The sequence below is a fragment of the Microtus oregoni genome, unplaced genomic scaffold, assembly GCF_018167655.1.
Source record: "Microtus oregoni isolate MIOR12 unplaced genomic scaffold, Mior012 000019F_ref0000042, whole genome shotgun sequence".
Classification (NCBI taxonomy): domain Eukaryota; kingdom Metazoa; phylum Chordata; class Mammalia; order Rodentia; family Cricetidae; genus Microtus; species Microtus oregoni.
In genome coordinates, this window is record NW_024543078.1 from 29,877,622 (window position 1) to 29,901,275 (window position 23,654).

A 23,654-nucleotide genomic window follows, 5' to 3' on the forward strand; every position below is an offset into this window, starting at 1 on the left:
ATCCTAAGGCAATGTACTAAAGATAACACTTGTCAGAAGTTAAAATTTGTTCATATGAGGGAGAACCAAGGATACAAACGGAGAAGGAATGTGAAGAAAGGAATAGGGCGGAGTAAGGCAAGAAAAGGGGTGTGTTTGTTAGTATAACTTGACACAAACTATAGGCACTTGGGGATAAGAACCCTTAACTGAAGATTTGTTTCTACCCGATTGACCTCTGAGCATGACCGGCAAGTATTTTCTTAATTGCTTTTGATGAGGGATGGACCAGTTCTCTGGGAGTGGTGCCATCCCTGGGCAGATGGTCCTGGGCTGTGTAAGAAAGTAGGCTGAACAAGCCAGAGGAAGGAAGCCAGCAAGTAGTGTTCCTCCATGCTTCTACTTCACTTCCTTACTCCAGGTTTGGACTTGAGTTCTTCCCTTGGCTTTCCTGGACAATGTATACATTGTCAGTGTATACCTGACCCTGTCCCTCTCTGCACCCTGTCCCATGCTGATTTGGGGCATAGTGTTTATCACAGCAACAGAAGGCATACTAGGACACGATAGGAGTGGGGGTATGACGATTACTCCTTATATATTATAAAGACCAGGTCTTTAGTGCAAAGATAGTTCTGTGAGAATAAAGAATTGCCTTTAATTATTCTATCTAAGGAAGATGCATTTGAATATGGCTGTTGGCCTTATACCTGGTAATGAAAGATTGTGTTTTTGTTTTAAAATGTTGCCTGGCTTTCCTTTTCTCCAATAAGGACTATCAAAAACAGCACAAGTAATTAGTATCTTAGCGTGTAAGCTGTGAGGAGTAAAGGCTGATATTTATATAGCACTTCACAGCCCCTACAATAAACCTGTAAGGTTGGAGTTACTGTCAATCTTATTGCAGACAAAACCCTCCAACTGGTGACTTAAAGTAACTTTCTCTATTTCAGGATGTGGCAGAATTTCAAATAAGCTCTGCTCCAGCCTTCAGTGCCATGATCTCCCCTTTTACTTGCTTGCTGCCAAGGCTCTTTGGGGTTAATGCTTTACAGTCGTTGCATAGCCTTCCCCATTCATTCTGTCCCCCAGCATCATGCCATAATATATATGCTCATCCAACAATGAAGGGAGACGGTCAAGATGCTTTCCATAGTTCTGGTTTTTAATAGTTTCCATGTTAAAGGTGAGGTGCTTGCAAATGGTTCTTGATAAATGGTCCTTGACTTAAACACTGGTGCTTCCATGCGTGGAGTTTGTACCAAGAAGAATGGTGTGCATGTATGATTAACTGCATTCCGTTGTAGATTGTTAAAAGAGAGATGCCAGTTATTTTCCATGATAGCTGAGCAATGAGGACAGGAGAGGAATTTGATTTGGGCCCTGTAAGGTGGGAGAGTATTTTAAGTAGGCACAGAAAGGCTGGGTTAAGATTTATAACAGGGGTAAGTTATAGGTATATTAAATTCTTTAAGGAGTACGCAGAGCAGTAGAGAACATGTCATAGGAGACTGATTTATGCTCCTTGCAGTGGAGGCAAGGTACTCTTATTTTAATATTTTGAAATTTTTACAAGACAGACTTATATCATTTGTTTTCTTTTTGTTTTTCATAGTTGGATATTTGGCTCGATTGCCAAGAAGTTTTCGCTTGACTCAAGATTCACTGAAAATAGTTGGATCATCACATTTTCCCGGTACTCATGAATAGCTTTTCAGTAATAGAATGTTACTATCATCCATCTACAATTTAAGAGTCTGCTGAAAAGGCTAGTGCTTCCCAGTTACTCTGGTTCCCGAGCTCCATTTAATTCTGTGGAGTTGAATAAAGTGGTTTCTCTGTGGAGCTGGAGTCATTCAAGTCTAATTCTGTGTGCAAAGAAAAGTTATTTCTAAAAGTTAACTAAAGTTTCCTGTAGTGCTTTTACTTGTAACAGATGCACTTCTCACTATGATATTAAATGTAGGAAGGTTAAATATGCAAAGATAATTTCATTTACGATCTAAACACCGTAAAGATTTTGGATATATGTTTTCAGAGTATTCACACAAGACACAACAGCTGCAACATTTTTGGGATTTTATTCAGTTAATTTTATTTGTCATGAAATGCCTTCTTTAATGTTTTTTCAGTTTGTTGACAAGGTTGACAGCCAACAGAACTCTAATTTCACACCACCATCATATTGTAAAAAAAGCTCCTGTGTTCATTAAGCAAGTATTCTTGGTCCTGAACACTGCTAATACTTTCTGATTGATATTTGTTGTTATGGGCTTAAGTAAAACTACACATTATATGGCCTTTGTATTTACTTTTTGTGATATTGTTGAGAGTGTATAAATACTTCATTCCTTCTTACAGTTGAATAATGTTCTTTTGTATATTAATGTTTGTATTGAATTCTCTTGTTTATTTTAGAAGAATAATTTATGGCTACCATGTCAGTGATATGTTCAGTCTATAAAATACTTTCCAGAGCGCCTACCTTTCCCTTCATAGCAGCAATGTATGAAGTCCAGACTTCTTAACAGGCACACCAAACCTTGGTACTGTCAATGTATTTTTATTATCACCATCCTACTTGTGTGTGAAATGATAGCTTATTCTGGTTTTGAGTTCCTAATGACTAATGAGGTGCTCTTCTCATATATACCTAATTATATATAGTAGTAATGCCTATTTGAGACCATATCTGGCTCTTACTTATTGCTTTTGTTGAGTTGTAGAGTTCTTTCTTTTGCATTAATACTGTATATAATACCACATAGCATCCTGACTGTTGGAAGCTTATTAAACATAATATGACTTACTAACATTTTCTCCCACTCTGTCAATTATATTTTTACTTTTTAAGTCTTTTGAAAAGTACATTTTAAACTTTGATAGTCTTAGTTTATCCTTTTGTTTTTTTTAAGAGTCTCATAGTCTTCACTGTAATCCATTCTGATTAATTTTCGCTTGTGATTCTTTAGTGTATGGCTATTGTGTTGTTGCCACTGTTATTTGGCTGTGGGGTTAGTGATGGGCTCCCCATTCTGGTCCATTGGTCTGCATTTCTGTTTCTTATGCCAACACCTTTGATATTTGAATTGTTATTGCTTTATAGTGAGTCTTTCAGTAATTAAATGTAAAGCCTTCAATTTTGTTCTGTTTAAGATTTTTTTTTGTTGCTACTCTGGGTCCCATTCAAATCCACATTAATTCTATAATCAGTATCAATTTCAATAAAAGTACATTGGACTTTTAAAATTGGATTGAACTGAATCTATAGATCAATTTTGCCCCTTTTTATTCTTTCACTCAATAAACATTAAATAGTTTCACATTTGTTTAAGACTAATTTATCTTCATGTTGCCTTGTAGGTTTCTGAATATGTTTTGTAGTTCTATTGTTTCTTCCTACGTATCCTTTTAATTCTGTTTTAAATGAAAGAATTTAATTTAGCTAGGTTTAGATTGTTTATTGTTTGTTTATAGACATGCTATTAACATTTCCATATTGATATCATACCTTTCATTTGCATAATTTATTTCTTAGCTCTTTTTGGGATTATTCTTTAGCATTTTCCATGCAAAGTATGACTCCCAAAGTTAGCTGCATGGTTTTGTTTCTGCTATGAATGCAAGTTTTTCTTGCAAGTTGCTTCATTTAGAACTTCTTCGTCCATATTGGTTATAGCAAATGGCTTTGTGTTGTGCTATTTTAGAGGACAGGAAATCTCTCCGATTTTGAGTATTCAACACAATGCTGTGATTTTAAAGATGTTCTTAATCTGACTGAAAATGATTCCTTCTGTTTTGTTTTGAGTGTTTTTACTGTGAAGAGTGTTGGATTTTTGCCAAATTGTTTTCCTATGTCGCGAGAGTGTTAGCAGGTCTGCCTCTTATGAGGGTTATGAGCAAAAGGTCTGTTCCAGAGGTCTTTGCTTTGGTTATAAATGAACTACCTTCTCCACAAATCTCTTTAGTATCTTATCTTCCCCTTGTATAAAAGTAATAGTTTCATTATTATGTTTTCATAATATATAGCATGCTTTGATCACATTCCCCCTCCTTTGCCCACCCTCATCATCTTCTGTCTTTGAACTAGTACCCCTTCTCCTTTCATATTCTATTAAAAATATCCAAGACTAGGGAGATGGCTCAGATGTAAGAGTGCTTGCTGTCTATGCATGAGAATCTGACTTCAAATGCATACACTCATGTAAAAGCTGGTGTGGTCCTGAATGGCTGTAACCCTAGCATTAAGGGAAGGAGAAGGGTGAATCCCAAGCTCACTAGCTAGACAGCCTAGCTGAAACTGAGCTTCAGGCTCCATCAGAGACTGTGTTGGAATAGAATGAGGGGGAGAGCAATAGGGGATGGTCAGTGCCATCTTCTGCTCTCACAGTCTAATGAATAAGTGTGCATTCACTGTACACATGCACCACACAAAATACAGATTCACCATGCATTATATATATCTTGCCAAGCATGATTTATTTTACTTTCCAGGATCTTACGATCCATCATATTTTCTGAAATAACATAATTTTGTTATTTTCCATGGATGAATAAAATTCACATTTTAAAAGTTCATGTTGTTTTATACCTAGGCTGATTCTGTAATTGGGTGTCATGAATAGTACCACAATAATCATTGGTGTGCACATGTCTTTATTGTATGCTGACTTAGTATTCTTTGGATGGATATATGTATATATATATACACACAATATTTGTATTTATATATGTATATATACAATATATTTTTATTTATATGTGTACATATACACATACACACATGTATGTATGTATGTGTGTATGTATGTCCAAGGGCCTTGTAGCTAGAACCTCTGATAGTACCATTTTTAGTTTTTATAGACCCCCACACTGATTTCTATAGTGGCTACACTAATTAGTATCCCATAGACAGTATATAGATGTTGCCCATGTCCACCCATGTCCTAACTTGTATGTTCTCTATTTGTTTTCTTCTTAGAAATCTCTTCTTATTTTGTTTTTTTTGATATTATAATATACTTATATAATTTCCTCCCTTCAATCTCCAGCCCCATATACCCCTCCTTATTCTCTTTAAAATTCATGGCTTCACTTTTAATTGTTGTTTTTGTTTTTGTTTGTGTATACAACCGGCTCAATCTGTATAATGGTATTTGTATGCATGCTTCCAGGCTTGTTCTTTGGTTCTGGAAAGACAATTGGTATACTCTTTCCTGAGGAAGACTATTTTTTCCTGCTCACAGGTTTTCTTAGTTGCCTATAGTACTTTGTGTAGGGTTAAAGCTTCCAGAACTTTCCCATTATCCATGTTAACATGTCTGTTGGGGCTATTCTGTTTAGGAAGTCATGTTGGTTAGATTTGGCATTCCTTGGAGACACAATCTCACAACCAACTTTGGAGCTAGGAGCCTCCAGTGAGAAAAAACATGCCACATCTGTCTTTCTTGGCCTGGGTTACTTCACTTTTTATTATCTTTTCTGGTTTCACCCCATTTACACTGAAAGTTCATGATTTCATTTTTCTTTATGACTGAATAGTGTAGTGTTTCATAGTATATATGTACCAGGTTTTCATGATCACCACTTTGAATGGAACGGAATCTCAATATGGGTCTCACTTGCACGTGACTAGTGGATAAGGATGCTGACTTCTTTTTCATGGATTTAGTGGACATTTGCATTCACTTTTTTCTTGTTTTCTTTCATTGAATATAGTTTTTTTTTCATACAGTATATCCTGATTACAGTTTCCTTCCCTCCCTCTGCTTTTTCTTGTTTCTTCCTACTTCCCCTTCCATCCAGATCCACCTCTTTTCTATATCCCATTAGAAAACAGATAGGCATCTAAGAGATAATAATAAAACAAAATAAATCATAATAACACAAAAACAAAACACAACTGAAGAAAGATAAAATACAACAAACAAAAGGAAAAGAGTTCAAGACAGGCACAAGATACAAATATATGCACCTAGAATCACTCGTTCCTTCACATAATCACACACCCATAAAAACATAAAACCTGGAGCCATATTTGTTTTTTTTTTTATTGAGAAAAGAGAAAAAAAAACAAATTTCCTCCTCCTCCCAGCCTCCCATTTCCCTCCCCCTCCTCCCACCCTTCTCCCCCTCCCCCCACTCCTCTCCCCCTCCCTCTCCAGCCCAAAGAGCAGTCAGATTTCCCTGCCCTGTGGTAAGTCCTAGGTCCTCCCCCCTCCGTGCATTTCTAGGGAGGTGAACATCCAGACTGGCTAGGCTCCCACAAAGCCAGCACATTACGTAGGTTCAAAACCCCGTGCCATTGTCCTTGGGTTCTCATCAGCCCTCATTGTTCGCCATGCTCAGAGAGTCCAGTTTTATCCCATGCTTTTTCAGTCACAGTCCAGCTGGCCTTGGTGAGCTCCCAATAGATCAGCTCCACTGTCTCAGTGGGTGGGTGCTCCCCTCGTGGTCCCGACTTCTTTGCTCATGTTCTCCCTCCTTCTGCTCCTCATCGGGACCTTGGGAGCTCAGTCCAGTGCTGGAGCCATATTTGTGAAGGACCTGTAAATGGGGGGAGAAACTGGACAATATGCAAAGAGTAAGAGAACCTGGAACACTCAGTCCTAAATGGGATGTCTTCATCAAATTCCTTTTCTGAGGGTTTAGAATTATATAAAAGAAGTCAGAAACATTGTAACAGCCAGAGGGAATGGGTAATACAAAAAACAGTATCTTGCAGACACAACAGGACACATGCATGTAGTAACAGAGACTGTGGTAGCATGCATATAACCTGCACAGATCCAATTCAGATGGGGGACTACTGCTGAGATGGGGAAGTAGACACAAGGTCTCATTCTCAACCAAGAAACTACATCCAATTAATGACCATTTGCAAAGAAAAAATTACTTTTTCCAAGAGAGTTTCATTGGGTATACATTTGCATTTCTTATTTTGAAAGGTATCTCTTCAGTTCACATTCTCATTTCTGATTGGACCATTTGCTATTATAGTGTTAACTTTTGAATTAAAAATTATATTACAGATAATAGTCTATTGACAGAATAATAGCTGTCAAAGATTTTCTTCTATTCTGTTGACTCTGTTGTTTCCTTTGAAGTGCAGTGGCTCTTTAATTTCATACAATTCTATTTGTAATTCTTGTTACTATTTTCTTAGATTTTGTGATCCTATTCAGAGAGCCATTGCCTAGGCCTTATGTTGAGATCCTTGCTCTATGTTGAATTGATTTCTGTAGAAAATGAATGTTAGAAATTTAATTTGTCTTCTCAATGTGGATATCTGTTTCTGTCCGTTTACTGGGAAGGCTAATTATTGTCTGAGATATATTTTTATATCACCTTTGTTGGGAGTCATGTGACTATAGCTATATCTGTGTTGGTTCATTTTTGGTTCCTCTGAACAATTGCTTTGTTTTGTGTACCTATTTTGTGTCAGTATTATTTTGTCATATGATTTAAAATTAGACATTGTGGTACCTCCAGCAGTGATTTTTTTTTCCACTCAGGATGGCTTTGGCTGGTTGGGGTCTTTTGAACCCACGTGAGTTTTTGAATTCTTTTATTTATGTGAAGAAGGCCATTGGTATTTCAGTGCAGAATTCATTGAATATGTAAGTTGTTTTCAGTAATATAGGCACATTCATAATATTAATCCTGCCAGTCCACGAACATAGAAGTCTTTCTATCTTTTACTATCCCATTAAGTTTCTTTCTTTGGTGTTCTCAAGGTTTTCATTGTAGTTCTTGTTTTATGTTTTTTTCCTAGGTATTGTGAAAAGGCTACTGTGAATGGGATTGTTTCTTGATTTCTTTATGTTTCTTTTTAAATTAATTTTATTGAGCTATATATTTTTCTCTGCTTCCCTACCTGCCTCCCCCTCATCTTCTATCCTCTCACATGCTCCCCATGCTCCCAATTTACTAAGGAGATCTTGTCTTTTTCTACTTCCCATGTAGATTAGATCTTTGTATGTCTCTCTTAGGGTCTTCATTGTTGTTTAGGTTCTCTGGGATTGTGATTTGTAGACTGGTTTTCTTTGCTTTATGTTTAAAAACCACTTATGAGTGAGTACATGTGATAATGGTCTTTCTGGGTCTGGGTAACCTCCCTCAAAATGATATTTTCTAGCTCCATCCATTTGCCTGTAAATTTAAAGATGTCATTATTTTTCTCTGTTGTGTAGTACTCCATTGTGTAAATATACCACATTTTCCTTATCCATTCTTCAGTTGAGGGACATTTAGGTTGTTTCCAAGATCTAGCTATGACAAGCAATGCTGCTATGATCATAGTTAGCACATGTCCTTGTGGTATGATTGAGCATCCTTTGGATATATACCCAAAAGTGGTATTACTGGGTCTTGAGGAAGGTTGTTTCCTAGTTTTCTGAGGAATTGCCATGCAGATATCCAAAAAGGCAGTACCAGCTTGTACTCCCACCAGCAATTCAGGAGTGATTTCCTTTACCCCACATCCTCTCTAGCATAAGTTGTTATCAGTGTTTTTGATTTTGGCCATTCTTACAGGTGTAAGATGGAATCTCAGAGTTGTTTTGATTTGCATTTCTCTGATGGCTAAGAATGTTGAACATTTCCATAAGTGTCTTTCAGTCATTTTAGATTCCTCTGTTGAGGGTTCTTTGTTTAGGTTTGTACTCTGTTGTGGGGAAGGCCACTTATTGGTTCCCGGCTGCTCAGCCCTGAAATAATCACACAGAAACTGTATTATTTAAATCACTGCTTGGCCCATTAGCTCTAACTTCTTATATGCTAACTCTTACATCTTAATTTAACCCATTTCTATTAATCTGTGTATCACCACATGGCTGTGGATAACCTACTGGGTAGAATTTTGCCTGGTGTCTGTCTCCGGTGGGGGCTACATTGCTTCTCTCTGCATCTGTCCTTTTCCCCAGCATTTAGTTTAGTTTTCGCCACCTATTTCTGTTCCTCTATAGCTCTGCTATAGGCCCAAAGCAGTTCCCTTATTAACCAATGGTAATCACAGAGGGAAATCCCACATCAGTACCCCATTTTTATTGGATTATTTTTTCTTTTGATGACCAGTTTCTTGATTTCTTTGTATATACTGGAGATCAGCCCTCTGTCTGATGTGGGGTTGGTGAAGATCTTTTCCTGCTCTTTAGGCTGACGTTTTGTCTTGCTGACCGTGTCCTCTGCCTTACAGGAGCTTTTCTGTTTCAGGAGGTCCCATTTATTAATTGTTTCTCCCAGTGTCTGTGCTTCTGAGGTTATATTTAGGAAGTAATGTCCTGTGCCAGTGTGCTCAAGTGTACTTCTGAATTTCTCTTCTATGAGGTTCAGTGTGGCTGGTTTTATATTGAAGTCTTTGATCTATTTGGACTTGAGTTTTGTGCATGGTGATAGATACAGATCTATTTTCATTCTTCTACATGTTGATATCCAGTTGTGCCAGCACCATTTGTTAAATATACTTTCTTTTTTCCATTTTATATTCTTTGCTTCTTTGTCAAAAATCAGGTGTTCATAAGTATGTGGATTAACATCCGGGTCTTCGATTTGGTTCCATTAGTTCTCCTGTCTGTTTTTATGCCAATACCAGGCGGTTTTCAGTACTGTAGTTCTGTAATAGAGTTTGAAGTCAGGGATTGTGTTGCCTCCAGAAGTTCTTTTATTGTCCAGGATTGTTTTGGCTATCCTGATTTTTTTATTTTCCATATGAAGTTGAGTATTGTTCTTTTGAGGTCTGTGAAGATTTTGCTGGGCATTGAATTCAATCTGTAGACTGCTTTTGGTAAGATTGCCGTTTTTACTATGTTAATTCTACCTACCCAAGAGCATGGGAGATCTTTTCACTTTCTGGTGTCTTCTTTAATTTCTTTCATTAAAGATTTAGAGTTCTTGTCATACAAGTCTTCCACTTGTTTGGTTAGAGTCACTCTGAAATATTTTATGCTATTTGTGGCTATTGTGAAGGGTGATGTTTCTCTGATTTCTTTCTCAGCCCATTTATCATCTGTGTAAAGGAGGACTACTGATTTTTTTTTAGTTAATCTTGTATCCTGCTACATTACTGGAAGTGTTTATGAGTTGTAGAAGTTCCTGATAGAATTTTTGGGGTTGCTTATGTAAACTATCATATCATCAGCAAATAATGAGAGTTTGACTTATTTTCTGATTTGTATCCCTTCGATCTCCTTTTGTTGTCTTATTGCTCTAGCTAGGACATCAAGAACTATATTGAATAGATATGGAAAGAGTGGAAACCTTGTCTTGTTCCTGACTTCAGTGGGATTGCTAGGAGTTTCTATTCATTTTGTTTGATGTTGGCTGCTGGCTTGCTGTATATTGCCTTTATTATGTTTAGGTATGTTCTTTGTAACAGGATGGTGGGCCCTTTGTTCATCCTGACTGGCTAGCTTACACCCGAAATAATCACACAGAAACTGTATTCATTTAAAACACTGCGTGGCCTATTAGTTCTAGCCTCTTATTGGCTAACTCCCTCATCTTGATTCAACCCATTTCTAATAATCTATTTATTACCATGTGGCAATGGCCTACTGTGAAAGATTTGGCCTGTTTGTCTCTGGCAGCTCTATGGCAGCTCTCTGTCTGCCCTTCTTCCCAGCATTTAGTTCTGTCTACTCCACCTACCGAAGTGCTGCCCTATCAAAAGGCCAAGACAGTTTTTTTTATTCAACCAATGAAAGCAACATATAGACAGAAAAACCTCCTACACCATTTCCCCTTTTTCTGTTTAAACAAAAAGGAAGGCTTTAATTTTAACATAGTAAAATTACATATAACAAAACAGTTATCAAGCAAGAATTACAGTTACAATATTTATATCTACTTTGTCTTTTATCATAGCTAAGGAAAACTATATCTATAAATTCTTCAACTCCATCAAAGACTCCAGAAGAAGATAATATTACCTAAGTAAACAGGAAGTGCATTGTAAGCAAATGTTCTGTTAATTCACTAGCTTGAGATTTGTCCAGCTTCTTTATATTTTTTTGGTTGTGAGCCTACCTTTTTATTATTATTATTATTATTTAATTTATTTATTTATTAAAGATTTCTGTCTCTTCCCTGCCACCGCCTCCCATTTCCCTCCCCCTCCCCCAACCAAGTCCCCCCCCCCCCCCCCCCCGTCAGCTCAAAGAGCAATCAGGGTTCCCTGTCCTGTGGGAAGTCCAAGGAACCCCCACCTCCATCCAGGTCTAGTAAGGTGAGCATCCAAACTGCCTAGGCTCCCCCAAAGCCAGTACGTGCAGTAGGATCAAAAACCCATTGCCATTGTTCTTGAGTTCTCAGTAGTCCTCATTGTCTGCTATGTTCAGCGAGTCCGGTTTTATCCCATGCTTTTTCAGACCCAGGCCAGCTGGCCTTGGTGAGTTCCCGATAGAACATCCCCATTGTCTCAGTGTGTGGGTGTACCCCTTGCGGTCCTGAGTTCCTTGCTCGTGCTCTCTCTCCTTCTGCTCCTGATTTGGACCTTGAGATTTCTGTCCGGTGCTCCAATGTGGGTCTCTGTCTCTGTCTCCTTTCATCGCCTGATGAAGGTTAATATTCAGGAGGATGCCTATATGTTTTTCTTTGGGTCCTCCTTATGAGCCTACGTTTATGTAGGCATTTAGTGCTATGAACTTTTCTCTTAACACTGCTTTCATTGTGTCCCATAAATTTGGGCATGTTGTATGGATATTTTCATTGAATTTTAGGAAGTCTTTAATTTCTCCCTTTATTTCTTCCTTGACTCATTGATGCTTCAGGTGAGCATTGTTTAATTTCCATGTGTTTGTGGACTCTCTGGAATTAGTGTTGCTGTTGAATTTTGGTTTTAAGCCATGGTGATCTGAAGATACATGCTTTTATTCCATTTTTTTTTGTATCTGTTGAGGTTTGTTTTGTTACTGAGTATGTGGTCAGTTTTTGAGAGGGTTCCATGAGTTGCTGAGAAGAAGGTATAATCTTTTATGTTTGGATGGAATATTTTATAGATGTCTATTACGTCCATTTGAGTCATAAAATTTGTTACTTCCCTAATTTATCTGTTAATTTTTTTGTCTGACTGAACTGACCAGTGGTGAGAAGGGAGTGCTGAGGTCTTCCACTATTAGTGTGTGGAGTTTATGTATGATTTAAGCTTTAGAAGTGTTTCTTTTTTTTTTTGTACATTTTTATTCTCATATGGGATTCTTTTTTTTTTATTGTGAAAAGGAGTAAAAAAAAAACAAGTTTCCACCTCCTCCCAGCCTCCCATTTCCCTCCCCCTCCTCCCACCCTTCTCCCCCTCCTCCCACCCTTCTCCCCCTCCCCCCACTCCTTTCCCCCTCCCTCTCCAGTCCAAAGAGCCGTCAGGGTTCCCTGACCTGTGGTAAGTCCTAGGTCCTCCCCTCTCCGTCCATATCTAGGAAGGTGAACCTCCAAACTGGCTAGGCTCCCACAAAGCCAGCACATTAACCAGGATCAAAACCCCGTGCCATTGTCCTTTGCGTCTCATCAGCCCTCATTGTTCGCCATGTTCAGAGAGTCCAGTTTTATCCCATGCTTTTTCAGTCACAGTCCAGCTGGCCTTGGTGAGCTCTTAATAGATCAGCTCCACTGTCTCAGTGGGTGGGTGCACCCCTCGTGGTCCCGACTTCTTTACTCATGTTCTCCCTCCTTCTGCTCCTCATTGGGACCTTGGGAGCTCAGTCCAGTGCTCCAGTGTCTCTATCTTCATCCATCACCAGATGAAGGTTCTATGATGATATGCAAGATATTCGTCATTATTGCTCTAGGATAGGGTCATTTCAGGTTCCCTATCCTCAGCTGCCCAAGGAACTAACTGGGGACCTCGGCTTGGGCACCTGGGAGCCCCTCTAGGGTCAGGTCTCTTGCCAACCCTAGGGGAAACAGGAGGATTGAGATAAAAGAAGGTTGGACAGGGGAGCACGGAACCACAGTTCTTAGAAGTGTTTCTTTTACACATGAGGGTGCCTTGTATTTGGAGCATAGATGTTCAGTATTGAGATTTCCTCTTGATTGATTTTTTCCTGTGACTAATATGAAATGTCCTTCTTTGTCTCTTTTGATTGATTTTAGTTTTAAGTCTATTTTGTTAGATATTAGGATAGCTACACCAGCTTGTTTCTTAGGTCCGTTTGATTGGAAAAATTTCCCATCCCTTTACTCTGAGGCAATGTCTGTCTTTGAGGTTGAAGTGTGTTTTTTATATGCAGCAGAAGGATGGATTCTCTTTTCATATCCAGTCTGTTAACCTGTGTCTTTTTATAGGTGAGTTGGATCCATTTATATTAAGTGATATTAATGACCAGTGCTTGATATTTGCTGGTAATTTAGTTTTCATTGTTGGTGATGTTATTGTATATGTTTTCCCCTTCCTTGGGATCTGCTGCTGTGAGATCATCAATTGTCGGTTTTTGTTGATGTAGCCAACTTCCTTGGGTTGGGATTTTCCTTCTAGTACTTTGTGTAGGGCTGGGTTTGTGGCTAGGTATTGGTGAAGTCTGGTTTTGTCATGAAATATCTCGTTTTGTCCTTCTATGGTGATTGAAAGTTTTGCTGGATGTAGTAGTCTGGGCTGGCATCCGTGGTCTCTTAATGTCTGCATAATGCTTGACCAGGACCTTCTGGCTTTCATTGTCTCAATTAAGAAGTCAGGTTTAATTCTGATATGTCTGCCTTTATATGTTACTTGACCCTTTTCCTTTGCAGCTCTTAATATTTTTTCTTTATTCTGTATGTTCAGTGTTTTGATTATTATGTGGTGAGAGAACTTTTTTTTTTTTTTTGGATCCAGTCTATTTGGTGTTCTGTAAGCTTCTTGTATCTTCATAGGCATATCTTTCTTTAGGTTGGGAAAGTTTTCTTCTGTGATTTTGTTAAATATAATTTCTGAGCCGGGTGGTGGTGGCACACGCCTTTAATCCCAGCACTCAGGAGGCAGAGGCAGGTGGATTTCTGTGAGTTCAAGGCCAGCCTGGTCTACAAGAGCTAGTTCCAGGACAGGAACCAAAAGCTATGGAGAAACCCTGTCTCGACAAATTTAAAAAAATATATAATTTCTGTGCTTCAAGTTGAACTTTGTCTCCTTCTATACCTGTTATTCTTAGGTTTGGTCTTTTCATGGTGTTCCGTATTTCCTGGATATTTTGTGTTAAGCTTTTTTTTTTTTTTGACTGTTGAGTCTATTTCCTCTCTTGTATCTTCAGCGCTTGGGATTCTGTCTTTCATCTCTTGTATTCTGCTTTTTATGCTTGCGTTTGTGGTTCCACATTGTTTTCTCATGTTTTCTGTTTCTATAATTTCCTTGGCTTATGTTTCCTTTATTGTCTCTATTTTAGTTTTCAAGTCTTGAATAGTTTGTTTCATATGTTTGATTGCTTTTTCTTGGTTTTCTTTAAGGGATTTGTTATGTCTTCCAATTTTTTGTTCGTCTTTTCTTTCATTTCTTTTAGGGAATTTCTCATTTCCTCTTTCAGGGCCTCAAACATCTCTCTCTCTCTCTTTTTTTTTTTTACAGTTTTTTTCTTTGTTTATTTATTTTTTTAAATTTTTTTTATTGAGAAAAGGAAAAAAAAAACAAGTTTCCGCCTCCTCCCAGCCTCCCATTTCCCTCCCCCTCCTCCCACCCTTTTCCCCCTCCTCCCACTCCTCTCCCCCTCCCTCTCCAGTCCAAAGAGCAGTCAGGGTTCCCTGCCCTGTGGAAAGTCCTAGGTCCTCCCCCCTCCGTCCATATCTAGGAAGGTGAACATCCAAACTGGCTATGCTCCCACAAAGCCAGCCATTGTCCTTGGGTTCTCATCAGCCCTCATTGTTCGCCATGTTCAGAGAGTCCGGTTTTATCCCATGCTTTTTCAGTCACAGTCCAGCTGGCCTTGGTGAGCTCCCAATAGATCAGTTCCACTGCCTCAGTGGGTAGGTGCACCCCGCGTGGTCCCTACTTCTTTGTTCATGTTCTCCCTCCTTCTGCTCCTCATTGGGACCTTGGGAGCTGTTACGGGAGGTCCTCCCACTCCTCCAGCCTGTTGCCGCTGAGATACCAGCCCATTGGGGCGTGGTCTCTCTCCCTTTAAAAAAGTGGCCACTTCCCTCTCCTCTCTCTCTTCACTTGCTGCTCCGCTGGCGACTAGACTCCCTTCCTGGTTGCGCAGAGGGCTGAGGGTGATCTGTAAGTTTTTTCCCCTTTAAATAAATACCACCCTATTAATCATAATTCCAAACTGGTGTGACATTGTTTATGACTTACGCCTTCAGTTGGCACCCAACATTTGGTTTTAAAACCTCTCCTTTCCCCGCTCAGCTGCCCGCCGCGAGTTCGGCTTGGCGGGAGCCCTCCCTTCCTCAGCAGGCCGCCGGCGGCCTTGGCCTCCCCATGTGGATTTAAACTCCACAGGCCCGCATAGTCTCTGCTGCGTGGTTTGCTCTTTTCTGAGTCGTTTTTAAATCTCCCATGCAAGCACAGCTCTTAAGTGGCACGAACCAGTGCATGCGGTTGCTGAAAGCAGCAACCCCTCAGGGTGACTCTGTCATGTGGAGGCATAAGCGGCTTCCAGGTTGCTCTTCTCTACCCCTGGATTCTGGGTTTCTGGTTCCGTCTCTGGAATTGATTTAATTACATTTACTTTGTTGAGCAACTTACATTTTCCAGTTTTTAACAAATACTAGGCGGACTCTGAAACAGGACTCTGTTTTCTTTGCGACTTGGCAACAGCGCCACCTGCTGGATAATAGGTAATATGGCAGTTTTCGTTTCCAATGCGAATTTTACTGTTCTGGTTACCAATACAATGGGTTATATCATGCAAGGTTTATATGACTATGGGGATAACTTAATTTACTGGTTACTAGGTTTCAGTATTCTTTTGAATATTCTATCATTTAGGAAGATCATGGCACTCCTAAGAACCATACAGTCTTTACTAGAAACTCATGCAGGTCAGGAGATTCAGGATTCAAAAGAGACAATAATAAAGACAATAATAAAAAGACTTGAAATGATTGAAGAAATGATTGGAGCTGGTGAACAGAGTAATAAGGCACAAGGACAGGATACAATGCCAACACCAGCTATTAGAACTGGCTTACCCAAGGTTTTAGCGGCATACCCTATACTTAATTCTGACAAAGCGTCAACTTCTAAAGGCTCAAAGGGAGTCAGAGAAGCTAGATGGACGCCAATAGCAATAAATGATCTAAAAGAAATTAAGCAAGCTATTGTTAATTTTGGCTTGCACTCTGCATATGTAAAGGAAATGATAAGGACTTGGGCTTCTAATGCTAGAGCTACCCCCCATGATTTCCATCAGTTAGTGTCTGCAGTTTTAGATAATGGACCTTCCTTGATGTTTGGAATTTATTTCAGAGAAGAATCCAAACATATGGAACAGCAAGGAAGAGCAAAAGGTGTCGAGGTTTCCCAAGATCAAATTCTTGGTGCAGGAGAATATGCTGATCCACAGGTCCAAGCTCTTTATGATGATGAAGTACTGTGTCTATGTCACCAAGCAGCTTTAAATGCTTGGAATAGGATACAAGATCCAGCAAAAAGCGTTGAATCATATGCCAGAATTAGGCAGGGACCGAGAGAACCCTTTATTGACTTTTTGCAAAGATTAATTAAGGCTCTGGACATAGGGGTAACAGACCCAGAAGCTAGACGAATACTTCTTGAATCTCTAGCTTTTGAGAATGCAAACATAGAATGCAAAAAGATAATTGGGCCTTTAAAGTCTAGATCAGCACCTATGGATGAATGGATTCAGCATACGATGAATGTTGAGACGTTTAGCTATAACGATGAACCCTGGGTAGGAGAAGCGATTTCCACAGCAATGAGGAGACATCAAACTGCCAGGTGTTTTAATTGTGGTAAATTAGGACATCTCAAAAGGGATTGCAGTCACTGAATTTCTAGTAATATTATCTCCTCTGGGAATGACAAAAATAGGAGACCTAGGCCTTCAGGTATATGTAGGAGATGCGGTAAAGGCCGACATTGGTCCAATGAATGCAGGTCAACAACAGACAAACAAGGCAACCTGATACCGTCGGGAAACTCCTTGAGGGGCCTCTCGTAGGCCCCCAAGCCAACAGTGGCCCAGTCATTCCCAGTCACAGTGGAGAACGTGCCTCACCAAGAAAATTAAAAGCTCCAATTTCTGCTGTAAAAAGTAATACTGGTCTAAATGATGAAATACGTGTGGAGGATGAGTCAAAAAACCCAGTAGGACAGAGTAAATGTATATTTTGTCAGACTGCTATTAATGATCAAAGACCAAAGCTAAGAGTCTGTATAAATGGCACTTTTATTGAAGGCTTATTAGACACAGGTGCGGCTATAAGTATCATTACCCCAGAATCTTGGCATCCGAATTGGCCTCTTCAAGAGGTAGATGTTCAGTTCCTGGGAATTGGAACCCTATCTCGTGTAAAACAAAGCACAAGATGGGTTGAATGCATAGGGCCCGAAGGGCAAATAGGAAGACTAAGGCCATATATAGCCAATATTGCCATAAATTTATGGGGCCGTGACCTGCTACAGCAATGGAATACCCAGATTAACATTCCTGTAGTTCCAGGAACTCATAATTCTGGGAAGGATATGATGAGGTATTATGGAAAAAGGTCACCAGCCATTCAGGCTGTACAAGAACATACAGCAAATACCAAACCTTTAGAGGTATCAACAGCCCTACCTTTAAAATGGCTAACTGAGAAGCCAATATGGATCAAACAGTGGCCTCTAGCTGAAGATAAACTATAGGCATTAGAACAGCTGGTGCAAGAGCAACTAGATGCTCACCATATTGAAGAATCAACCAGCCCTTGGAATTCTCCTGTGTTTGTTGTAAAAAAGCAATCTGGTAAATGGAGAATGGTGACAGATCTTAGAGCTGTCAACAAAGTAATTCAACCTATGGGCCCACTACAATCTGAAATTCCTTTGCCTTCTCTGTTACCAAAAGGATGGCCTCTTATAGTTATTGATTTGAAAGATTGTTTTTTCACTATACCGTTACAAGAAAAGGATAGAGAAAAATTTGCCTTCACAGTGCCTACTTATAATAATTCTCAGCCTAATAGGAGATATCAATGGACTATCCTCCCACAGGGTATGCTCAATAGTCCTACATTGTGCCAATATTTTGTAAGTAAGCCATTGGAAATAATTCGTAAACAATTCCCCAAGTCCATAATTTATCATTACATGGATGACATCTTGTTTTCTGATTCAAATAAAGATACTTTAGAAAGGATGTTTGAAGAAGTAAAGAAAGTCTTGCCTAGGTGGGGATTACAAATTGCCCCTGAAAAGATTCAAAGAGGAAATTCTATTAATTACCTAGGTTACAGAATAGGGTTAGAGAAAATTAAAACGCAAAAGGCACAAATTAGGAGAGACTGGTTAAAGACTCTTAATGACTTCCAAAGATTGTTAGGAGACATTTCCAGTCTACGACCAGCTGTTGGGATAACACCTGATCTAATAGTTCATTTAAACAAAACCTTAGATGGTGATAAAGATTTGAATAGTCCAAGAGAACTGACAGCTGAAGCAGAAAAGGAACTGACAATGATTGAGGAAAAATTACAGGAGGCACATGTGGATAGGGTGAACCCAAATCTTAGCTGCATCCTAGTCATATTGCCTTCCAGAATTTCTCCTACAGGGATTCTAATGCAGAGGGAAGATATTATTTTAGAGTGGATATTTATACCTAATAAACTAAGTAAAAAATTAAAAACTTATGTGGAAAAAGTCTCTGAATTAATTATAAAAGGTAAGCTGAGACTTTGTCAACTCGCAGGTATAGACCCAGCAGAAATTATAGTGCCTTTTACTACTGAAGAAATAAAAAAGTTATGGGAAGACAATGAACCGTGGCAAAGAGCTTGTGCTAATTTTTTGGGAGAAATTAATAGCAGCTATCCCAAAAGTGGTAGACTTAACCTCATAAAAAGAACTTCTTGGATTCTTCCTAGAATTGTACGTGATGCTCCAATAACTGGAGGCCGTACGTTCTATACTGATGCAAATAAATCAGGGAAAGCAGGTTACAAGTTAGATGAATTGAGTAAGGTGGAACAAAGCCCTTATAATTCTGTCCAGAAGGCAGAATTATATGCCATTCTTATGGTGCTAAGGGATTTTAAAGAACCTCTTAATATAGTTACAGATTCACAATATGCAGAAAGAGTTATCTTGCATATTGAAACCGCTGAATTTATAGCAGATGACACAGAGTTGACTTCATTGTTTATCCAGGTTTATCCAAGACATAATCAGGAACAGGCTTTGTCCGATGTACATAACACACATCCGGTCCCATACAGGTCTGCATGGTCCTCTAGCCCAAGGCAACGCTGAGATTGATCAATTATTGATTGGAAGTGTGTTGCAGGCCTCAGAATTTCATAAGAAGCATCATGTCAATAGTAAAGGCCTAAAGAAAGAATTTTCCATTACTTGGCAACAAGCTAAGGACATTATAAAGAGATGTCCTACTTGTTCTTTCTATAATCAAACACCGTTGCCTGCAGGGAGTAACCAAAAGGGTACTAAGAGAAATGAAATCTGGCAGATGGATGTGTTCCACTTTATGGAATTTGGTAAATTAAAATATGTACACCACACCATAGACACGTATTCAGGTTTTCAATGGGCTACTGCCCTGAGCTCAGAAAAGGCTGATTCAGTAATCACACATTTATTATAAGTTATGGCCATCATGGGTATACCTGCGCAAATAAAGAGAGATAATGGTCCAGCATATGTATCTAAGAAAATGAAACGCTTTTTTGATTATTATAATATAAAACACATTACAGGTATACCAAATAATCCTACAGGTCAGGCAGTTATAGAAAGATCAAATCGTACTATAAAGGATATGCTGAACAAACAGAAAGGGACTGAAAATACCCCCAGAAATAGATTACATAATGCTTTATTAACCTTGAATTTTCTTAACGCTAATGAGAAAGGAACGGCAGCAGCAGAAAGACATTGGATAATGGAAAAGTCTGCTGAACTAAATCAACTGATTTATTTCAAAGATGTGCTGACCTCTCAGTGGAAGCCAGGAGATGTGCTACGTTGGGGAAGGGGTTTTGCTCTTGTTTCCACAGGAGAAGAAAAATTGTGGATACCATCAAAATTAATAAAGTTTCAATTTGAAGAGGAGAAACCTCTTGGAAAGGAGAAATGACAACTCATTCACAATGATGATATTCATACAGGTGGTAAGAAAAACATATAGAATGGGGGTAGGGTTCTGTTCTTATCTCCACAGGAAAACACTGATCTTTGAGAAATTCAAGGGACCCTGGATGTTTGGATACTGACAGATTGAAAAATACCTGCCCAATAGGAAATATCAAGAATACTGAATGGGTTGTGTAAGTAAAATTAAACCATATTTCTAAATTTATAAAGCTGGTTTTGAAGTTGGACTCTGGCTCAGTCCCTCTCCAATTCCAAGCCTGTTAGTAAGAGTTAGTGGAGTTTCTGTCTCATGTCAAGAGCCATGATGTGGGACAGAAAGAAATATGAGTTTAGAACACATCTTTGCTTTTCTTCATATCGATCATACTTTTCATTGAATATATCTATCATGTCTTTCATTGAATATATATATATCTATATCTATATATATATATATCTATATGATTAATGTTTAAGTTTTTCATAATGAACAATGAGTTTTTCCTGAAGTGACATTTGAAGTTTCCAGGAAGAAGATGGGACCCCATAACAACAACTCCACCTGGTTGATATGACGTCATGATACTGATAGCGCTACTACAAGACCTGCTTTGGATACCAGCTGCACAAGACAGTTCCAACTTGGTTAGCTGAAATGGTGCACATCTTATACAACATTTTGGCCGGACCTGCACAAAATACTCAGAGACTATTGGCAATTTTAAAAGACATTGATCTTGAAATTTAACCATCATTTTACTTTCACAGGATCCCCCAGAAAGAACGTCGCCCCCATGACAGCTGGAAGTAATTCTAGAGGACGATGTCCCCTCTCCCAGTAAAGTTTGCCCTTGGGTTTAGGGATATCATTTAGGGGTTGATTATAATTAGTATACGATTGAGGATTGGGGGAGGAATTTTATAAGCTCAGGGATCATTTTGAAAAAAAAAAGGGATGATGGGATAATAGATTTGTAATTGTGAGTTACTGTTTTTAGACAAATATATTGGTATAGATTCTTGTATATTGATACAAAGTTAAATTATATTGACTATTGTATGCATGCATGTTTCTACCTCTGTTTAAAACATTTTTATGTATTGACATATATTGTATTGATATATATATATAGTATATATTTACCATATTGCAGTGTACATTTCTACCTCTGATTAAGATACTTATATAATGTTTGTGTATTGATATATATTTACCTACTGCAATGTATATTTGTACATTGTTTATATTTGGAGGTCATTATCCTCATTTGTTTCACAGTCGTTTATTTTCTTAGTCTTTAAGTTAGATAGATATTGAGAATTATATAGACTAATAGTCATCTAAGTTTGTCATTTATAATTAGACTAATCAGGTTCTTTAGATATATAGAGATTATACTCAGTATAGATAGATAATCTTCAACTTCTTCAAAGAGCTGTAGAAAATGGCCTTTAATCTAACTCAGAGTTTTGCGGTAGTGAGACACAATTGCTCCTGGCAACACCACTCTATTCCCGAGAGAATGTTGAGCACCAAAGACACTCCACCTGGAGCCTTTCTTTTTGGCAGAACTGGCCTTGGGGCAAAGAAATGCCCATACCTCAACGACTGACAAAGATACAGAGCGTGCATCAATGGATAAAACAGGGCTGTCATATCCTGCCAAGACAGGGTAAGATAGTTTTGAAAAGTTGCTTGCCTTTGAAAATGGTATGTCAGTTATGTTAGGCCTTAGCCAATGTTGGTTGCTTCAACGCTGCTAATGTGACTTTGGGTGATTGCCTAGGTAGCTAGTTGTCTCTGTGATTTGTTGCATGTTTTGGAAGTTGTTTTACTGAACTTCCTAATTACCCAGGTAACATTATTTCCCTTCTCAGATCTTCGATGGGGTTGAAGACTATATAAATGTAGTTACTTTCTCTCATGACTTGGCCAAGTTATTTATTATACAAGACCTAAGCTAGTTAGAATAGGATATTTGTACTTATTGTATATAATTTCATACTAGGTTTAGAACTCTCTTATTTAACAAAAGGGGGAGGTGTTACGGGAGGTCCTCCCACTCCTCCAGTCTATTGCCACTGAGATACCAGCCCATTGGGGCGTGGTCTCTCTCCCTTTAAAAAAGCAGCCACTTCCCTCTCCTCTCTCTCTTCACTTCCTGCTCTGCTGGCTACTAGACTCCCTTCCTGGTTGAGCAGAGGGCTGAGGGTGATCTGTAAGTTTTTTCCCCTTTAAATAAATACCACCCTATTAATCATAATTCCAAACTGGTGTGGCATTGTTTATGACTTATGCCTTCAGGGAGCTCAGTCCAGTGCTCCAGTGTGGGTCTCTGTCTCTATCTCCATCCATCACCAGATGAAGGTTCTATGGTGATATGCAAGATATTCGTCAGTATTGCTATAGGATAGGGTCATTTCAGGTTCCCTTTCCTCAGCTGCCCAAGGAACTAGTTGGGGACATTGCCTTGGGCTCCTGGGAGCCACTCTAGGTTCAAGTCTCTTGCCAACCCTAAGGTGGCTCCCTTAACTAAGATTTGTGCTTCCGTGCTCCCCTATCCAACCTTCCTTTATCCCAATCATCCTTTTTCCCCAAGTTCCCCCCTTCCCCCCTTCTCCCTTTTATCTCCCCATCTCCCCTTACCCCCATCCCACCCCACCCCCAAGATCCCAATTTTCTCCCCGGCAATTTTGTCTACTTCCCATAGCCAAGAGGATAACTATATGTTTTTCCTTGGGTTCACCTTCTTACTTAGCTTCTTTAGGTTCACCAATTGTAGACTCCGTGACCCTTATTTATGGCTAGAAACCAATTATGAGTGAGTACATCCCATGTTCATCTTTTTGGGTCTGGGTTACCTCACTCAGTATAGTGTTTTCTATTTCCATCCATTTGCATGCAAAATTCGAGAGGTCATTGGTTTTTACCGCAGCGTAGTACTCTAATGTGTATATATTCCACACTTCCTTCATCCATTCTTCCATTGAAGGACATCTAGATTGTTTCTAGGTTCTGGCTATTACAAATAATACTGCTATGAACATAGCTGAACAAATGCTCTTGTCATATGATAGGGCATCTCTTGGGTATATTCCCAAGAGTGGTATTGCTGGGTCCAGAGGTAGGTTGATCCCAAATTTCCTGAGAAACCGAAACACTGATTTCCAAAGTGGTTGCACAAGATTGCATTCCCACCAGCAATGGATGAGTGTACCCCTTCCTCCACAGCCTCTCCAGCAAAGGCTATCATTGGAGTTTTTTATTTTAGCCATTCTGACAGGTGTAAGATGATATCTCAAAGTTGTTTTGATTTGCATTTCCCTGATTGCTACGGAGTTTGAGCACGACCTTAAGTGTCTTTTGGCCATTTGACCTTCTTCTGTTGAGAATTCTCTGTTCAGTTCAGTGCCCCATTTTTTAATTGGGTTAATTAGCATTTTAAAGTCTAGTTTCCTGAGTTCT

General features: G+C 39.0%; 1 protein-coding gene across 1 annotated transcript in view; it reads left to right on the top strand.

The window, feature by feature from the left end:
- LOC121459548 (zona pellucida binding protein) overlaps positions 1-23,654 on the top strand; it is a 105,831-nt gene that overhangs the window by 794 nt on the left and 81,383 nt on the right. Inside the window, exon 2 of the mRNA XM_041669432.1 lies at positions 1,595-1,675. Within this exon, the coding sequence (XP_041525366.1) occupies positions 1,595-1,675 (81 nt within the window). The remainder of the gene's footprint in view (positions 1-1,594; positions 1,676-23,654) is intronic.